Source organism: Carassius carassius, chromosome 20 (assembly GCF_963082965.1).
Source record: "Carassius carassius chromosome 20, fCarCar2.1, whole genome shotgun sequence".
Lineage (NCBI taxonomy): Eukaryota > Metazoa > Chordata > Actinopteri > Cypriniformes > Cyprinidae > Carassius > Carassius carassius.
Window position 1 is genome coordinate 42,501 of NC_081774.1, and position 7,500 is coordinate 50,000.

The 7,500-nt window shown below is 34.9% G+C and overlaps 1 protein-coding gene across 2 annotated transcripts in view; it reads right to left on the minus strand.

The window, feature by feature from the left end:
* The window catches only part of LOC132095935 (receptor-type tyrosine-protein phosphatase mu-like), a 165,764-nt gene that overhangs the window by 40,712 nt on the left and 117,552 nt on the right, over positions 1 to 7,500 (minus strand). For both annotated transcript variants that reach the window (XM_059501024.1, XM_059501023.1), the window contains 4 exons: positions 7,243 to 7,394; positions 6,352 to 6,426; positions 5,830 to 5,856; positions 881 to 1,095 (listed from right to left, as the gene is read on the minus strand). In XM_059501024.1, coding sequence (XP_059357007.1) covers positions 881 to 1,095; positions 5,830 to 5,856; positions 6,352 to 6,426; positions 7,243 to 7,394 — 469 coding nt within the window. The remainder of the gene's footprint in view (positions 1 to 880; positions 1,096 to 5,829; positions 5,857 to 6,351; positions 6,427 to 7,242; positions 7,395 to 7,500) is intronic.

Sequence of the window (7,500 nt, forward strand, 5' to 3'; positions counted from 1 at the left end):
TTAACCATGGCCCATTTTGTGATACCGAAAGTCTCAAGAACTGTACATTCTTGTAGAAAAACAGATATTGAGGGTCAATATAAAAATAAAAAATAAAAATGACGATGCTTTTATCAAATGTTATTTAGAAGGCCCTGTTGTGGGCTCCAAGCTCTGGTTGAGAAGCACTGATCAGTAATCTGTAAAAATGGTATAAAATAAACATTTGTATAAATGCAGAAATATTTGTGTGAGGATTTGTTTACAGTATAGCAGAAGTCTAATGAACTCAGAAAACATGCAGTAAATGTGTGTGTGTGTGTGTGTGTGATGCTTGTGCAGCAGCAGCTGATGTGAACACACTCTCACACTAATAAACTATCTGACTTAACAAAAAGAGAAACGCTCATCATCATCATCTTCATCATCATGATAAATGATACTAACACAGTGAGGAACAGTGTTGGGGGTGATGCATTACAAGAAACACGAGTAAAGTAACACACTACTGTTTGATTCAGAAGGAAATATCTGAGTTATTTCTTCAAATAATTAAATCCAGTTATGTATTGAGTGACAGCTCTGGTGTTGCCATGGTGACAGAGATCAGGAGTCAGTGCAGAGTGTTGTGTGTGAACATGATCTCACTGTAGTTCTAGACTAAATATGAACATGTTTACTCACAATATTATACAAACCTGCAATAGTTAAAATATATGAAATAAGAGAAATATAAAAAAAAAAAAAAAAAAAAAAAAGTGATTTAAAAAGTAACTCAAAAGTAGAGAAACATTACTTAAGTAATGACATTTTTAGGGAGTAACACAATATTGTAATGCATTACTTTTAAAAGTAACTTTCCCCAACACTGCTGTGGATGATGGGATCGATGAGCTCTTACCTCGTACTCCTCTTTGAAGCCGTAGCCCTCGGCACATTTCATCTGCGTGATGTGCTGCAGAAGGTCGGCCACACGGATGGCCGGATGAAGCTGGCCCGTGTGGTACGGCACGTCCACGGCCTCACGCTTGTGCAGCGAGTGTGTGTGTGACGAGTGTGTGTGTGTGTGTGACTGCACCAGGCTGCTGGTGTCACTGGTCAGGGTTTGAGTCTCATCTGCAACACAGGACAGAAAACACTGGCAATGACTTCAGGCCGAAGAACGCAGTGGTCAAACACGTCACGCTTAAGCTTCCTTTTACAGTGACTTTCTAAAGGCCCTAAAGAATTCAAATGTCCATAATCAATCATGAGATGAAATGTAGTTATAAATTGAAAGCATATTTGACTAAATATAAAAATGCGTCATCATTTATTCACATTCACACCACTCCAAACCTGCATGCTGTTTTTTTAAAATGTGAAATAATGCTAATAATATAATTATGCATAATATTATAATATAATACAATATAATATAAAAATAAATAATATAAAATAAAAATATAATATATATATATAATTTGCAAAAACCGATAAGTTTTAAAAAATGTTCAAAATGTTTTCTTTTTATCCTGCATTCCAATTGATATCAATCAAACTGCAATGGGTTGTTTTGATTAAATAGTAATAAATAAAAAATACAACTAATTAACACAATGAAATTTATTAATCTGTTTTTGCATATAAACTCTTCATATTATAATACAAAATGTGTACATATAACAAATAAGTAATATAAATATAAATAATAAAATATTATATATTCTGTGAAACAAAAAGTAAAAATACAAAAAACTCTGAAAAGCTGGTCTTTAAACTGGATGTAGGTTTAACCTGGACTTCCAAACTGGCTGGCTATAAAGTGGTCAAAAACTCTCTAAAACCAGCTTGTTAAACCAGTCAACCAGCTAACAATGGTTTTAGCCATTTTTTCAGCAGGTATATGATACTTTATGTAAGAGAGTGTCTGACATTTAAGATGTTATTCACTGAAAATGCAGAAAAATAACAGAAAAGTAACACCTTACAGGTTTGGAATAACATGAGCGCAAGTAAATAAAGACATAATTCACATTTCTGGCTGAACTTTTCTTTTTGAATAAGTAAGGCAAGACAATGCAGGTAAAAAGAATGGAAATGTAAGTAATAAATATTACCGTTGTGAAAAAAAAGATTAATTTGCATGCATTTCCAGAGAATAGATCTGAACACTGGATAAATCCAGGATGCAAATTCTTGTTTGATGTTGTTGACATATTATAGTTTAAGGTTTTTACTGAAGTAATTGTGGATTTATCTTTATATCATGCATAAACCAGAAAATACTGTTAGCAGACGGAGAATGATCCATTTTCACTATGTTTCTAGGAATAAAATATTGTATTAATCAGTGTGAATGATATATCAACAAACCCCTCAGTAAAATCCTTCAGAATATAGATAGGAATAAAACTGTAAGTTTTGGTGTGTGTAAGTGCTGCTGAAGTGGAGAAAAAACTCAGCGTCTTTAAATATATGCATTTTTACCACATTTCTTCATGAGTATAATGTTGTATAAATCAGCTTGAATGATATATGAACAAATGTTTCAGTAAAAATCTTCAGAATATAGAGAGGAATAAACCTCTAAGTTTTGTTGTTTGTAAGTGTTACTAAAATGTAGAAAAATTGGACCAATATTAAAAATTAACATTTTTACCATACTTATAAGAGTAAAATGTTGTAAAAATCAGTGTGAATTATGTATGAACAATCCCCTCAGTAAAAACTTCCAGAATGTAGATAGGAATAAGTCTCTAAGTTTTGGTGTTTGTAAGTGTTACTAAAATGTAAAAAAACTGACCTTTGATTTGCATTTTTACCATGTTTTAAGGAGTAAGATTTTGTATAAATCAGTGTATATGAGAAAATCCCTCAGTAAAAATCTTCAGAGTATAGAGAGGAATAAAACTCTAAGTTTTGGTGTTTGTAAGTGTTACTAAAGTAAAGAAAAATCTTTTTAAAGATATAAGTAGTGCAATAATGTGTATTTTGGATGTTTTCTTTCCACTAGTCTGAACGAAGACATGTTTTTCAAACTTGACCAGTGCAATGTTCCTCCTGTAAGTGTCTTTGCCTTAATTGCCTGTATTTTTTCCAGATAATCAATCAATCAGTGTAAAAGAAAGCGTTGGATTCTTTGGAGATGGATGATCATGACACGACGTTGCAGGAAGGGTGGATGAGTGGATGTGGAGGGAGGGAGGGATCGATTGACTGCCCCGCTCGTTCATTCCTTCGTGAAATATCACGTGATGCTTCCTCTATATCTTCAAAGAAACACAGCCAATGTGCCTGTTTTGCCCTGATCTGAGATCTGCCATGAGGCCTGGGTGCTGTCAATCAACAGCAAAGCCTGAGCGGATGAGTGATGACGGATGTTCAGAACTACACAGACCAAAGCACAACAAGCCAAAGCAAAGACTGCACAAACACAATGAAGATGCACATGGGAGGAGGAGGATGATGATGATGACGAGGATGTGGTGGTCGAGTGATGCTGTAACGCACCAATGGAGGGAGAGGGACGTGACTCTAGTGAAAACACACAACCTCTGTCACGCTGAGGAACTTACCATTAATGGGGACTTTTTAAGCAGATACATTAGAGGTTAAACGAGAGACAGAGAGAGAGCGAGAGACAGCCAGAGAGAAGAGAAAAGGAGAGAGAGAGAGAGAGAGAAGACAGGGTTTAAGCAAGAATTACACCAAAGAGAACTAGCAGAGCTCTGATCAGTCGCAGGGCGATCAGGGATCCGGGTGTTATGGGTCTCAAATCACAATGAAGGAGATGAGTTTCAAAACAAAAGAAGAAATGCAAATAAAATTGAAAAATGAGTTTCAAAACAAAAGAAGAAATGCAAATAAAATTGATGAACTTTGCAATCGCTTCATGGAGATCTACAGAGCAGCGGCGCCACACATGGAGGAGGTCAAAGGTCACGCGGGGGCCAATCAGACTCATCATCTGTTAAAATTCCGTGACCTCATTCTCAAAAAGAATCTACGAAAATATGACTTCAGGGAGGATAAATATGATCTATGCTGAACTCGATGTGTTTTGTGCAGCTTAAAGACAATACATGCATTTCATTAGAATTTGAAATGTAAAAAAACTACCTACTGTACATAATACTATTGCTGTAATAAACTGCAAAATAGAAACATTTAAATATAATACAATGTACAAATATATACATAATTAAAAATAAAATTATAATAAAATGTAAAAATGTATAAATAATTTAAAATAAAATTATAATAAAAAATATAATACAAATACACAAATATGAAAAATGAAACGTAAAATATAAAAATATAAAACCGAAATATATGAAATTAATTCAACTATTAATGAAAATTATAATAAACAAACAAACAAATACATATTTAGCAAAATTATAAAAATAGGCAGATAAAAAATAAATGCATTAAATTACAAATGCATTAAATCATTCATTACAATTAATAAATAAAATAAACAAAAAACTTCAATATAATGAGTAAAGATGATAAAACAAATATATTAAATACATTAAGTTATAAAAAATGATAATAAATGGTGAATTATAAGAATATCTAAACATGTATAAAATATAAAAATAAAGAGCAGCACTTAATTTGAAGACTTCTGCACAATAAATACTTGACGTCTAGTGTAAAATCTACATCCTAAGGTGTTAACGGTTGAGAAGTGCTGAAGCAGCAGCTGAGCTGATTGTGATGAACATCAGCATCACTGCTCCATAAACCCTCATGTGCCGGAGGTGAAGGTTTTCTGTTTCCCCCATGCTTTATTGTGTAAAGTAAACCTGCGATCGTTTACATGTGCCGTTAGCCAAGAGTCATTCATATTTAATACGCCACTCTGAACTCCTATTTTTCATCACATTATGTTTCAGTTAAATTCTCGGGCCTTGCGAGGGACGACTCTAGGGGACAGACTGCTTTAGATAAATAGGGTGGTTGAGGTGCCATAAAAATGAGACAAAACCTGCTTATTATTCTATTTTATCATACAATAAACCAATAAACAACCAGAAAATAAGAAAAAGAAAACAAGTAGGTCAGAAAGAGCTGCTGAAGGCAGAAGAAACATTTGAGAGAACAGCAGAGAAGCAAAGAAACACTGAAATGGATGTAGAAAACCAGACAGAAACGCTGATCCATCCAGAAACTACAAAAAACATCCCAAGGGGAAAATCCAGACACCGGCAGAACCGACTCCACATTTACACGGTAAAGCTGAGGCTCATGAACCGCATCAACCGAACCTGAAGAACCGCAGAGCGATGCATTTACATCTACATTCATGCACTTGCCAAGCGCTTTTAATGCAGTTAACATTTGATCAGCTCTAATGCAACAGCATCAGCATCAGCATCATAACCAGCAGCACTAGTTTAATAAACCCTACCACTTTTAAAAGTGCACTTCGCATAAGTATCTTCGTTTTCACAAAAATGCATTTTTTTATATAATTTAGAAATTGCCAGTATCTGCGTTCCCTCGGAATTGAACCCACAACCATTTGTGCTGCTAATGCAATGCTCTACCACTGCGCCACAGGAACACTTAATACACTTTATTTTAATCCGACTTCAAACGTGTGATTTGCCTGAATTCAAGACATCGATTCAGTATCTCCACTCGTGTGTGTTGAATGTGCAGCTACAGCATCATCCATCCACTCCTCCACATCAGTCCACATGTCTGTGCATGCAAATGAGATGTCAGACAGGAAGTGACATCACAGATGGGATGGAGTGAAGGCGGAAGCCAAAGGAAGAGAAGCAACAGATGGAAGGACAGGTGCAACACAACCCAAATCAAACGAGCATGACGTGAAGAAACACAGACACGGCTCACCTAAGATCGCAGTGGGAACGAAGGGGTCTGGAGGAGAAACACACACACACACACACACACACACACACAGACACACACATTAGTCCCTCTGAATCATCAGCTTTTCTGCTTTAACATCAATCATTGTTGACAACTTTCAAAGTCAAATATGGCAAGTTATTTCCTTCAGTATTTCTGCTACAATCATGATAAAGCTACTTGTTTTTAATCCTTTTTATAAACAAACAGAAACAATAGATGTTGATTGATTTGTAAAAAAAATGTATTTGATGTATCGTTTAGTATATTAATTAAAATAAATGTAATACTTATGGAGGTCATAGAAAATCACGTTCAAAAATCTCCATTTAACATTTAGTGAAACACAGTTATGTTTTCAGAGAAACTGATCATAATATGACTAATATTAACACTCTCTTCTAGGACAGAGCGGCTGAGGAAGAGCTCATGGAGGCTGTGCTTGCAGTGAATGAGCTGGAGCGTGTTTGTGCCGCATGCACACGCGTGTGGAGTGTGTGTTACCTGGGTAATACGTGTTTGGGATGCTGCTGCTCAGCGTGTTGCTCTTCACCGTCAGAGAACACGGAGAAGATCCGGCTTCACACAGAAAAACACCATTACACTCACACAAACATTAAGCTGAGAACAATACAACAATTGTTATATTTAGGATATATTAAATATGTGCAATATTATTAATACATAACTAAACAAAAATGAAAACACTGTCTTTGTATCTAAATGAAATAACTAAGCTGAAGCACTAAAATGACTCAATGGAAATGAATAAAAATAAAAACTAAAACAAATGAATTTAAACTTTATAGTTATGTATATTTATATTAAATATACAGGTATTTCTTAAAAATTAATAAATGAGAAATGGTTAGATTCATACATCCCCCAGCCCCCACCAGTTTATTATATATATATATATAAGCTGCATTTATTTGACCAAAAATACAGTAAATCTACTGTAAAATATTATTCTAATGTAAAACATCTGTTTTCTATGTAAATATCTGTTAAAGTGTAATGTATTTCCGTCATGCACAGCTGTATTTTCAGCATCATTCCTCCAGTCTCCAGAGTCACATGATCTTCAGAAATCATGAAAATATGATGATTTACTGCTCAAGAAACATTTCTGATTATTATCAATGTTGAACACAGTTGTGCTGCTCAATATTTTTCTGGAAACTGAGACATATTTTATTTTCCAGGATTCACAGATTAATAGAAAGTTCAAAAGAACAGCATTTATTTGAAATAGAAATCTTCTGAAACAATATAAATGTCTTTAGTGCCACTTTTGATCAATTTATTGCATCCTTGATTAATTAAAGCATTCATTTCGTTAATAAAAAGAGTTTGTGTTATTGTGTGTATAGTGTGTGTGTGTGTTTCCCTCACAGCGCCCGTTGAGTGTGTGTGTGTCCATGAATGAAAGCGCTTCATCACAGTTGGTTCCCTGCTCCGTGTAGCTCTTGTCCATCGAGTTCACCATCACAGTCATCTCCTGTCTCGTGCTGCTCAGAGTCTCTTTACGCTTCTTCGCCAGCTTCCTGCAAATCACACAATCAGAGATAAAGATACTGTAACAGCATTAGTGACGTGATCGACAGTTCTGACAGGAAACACACACGTCTCACTGTCAGAATCACACACACA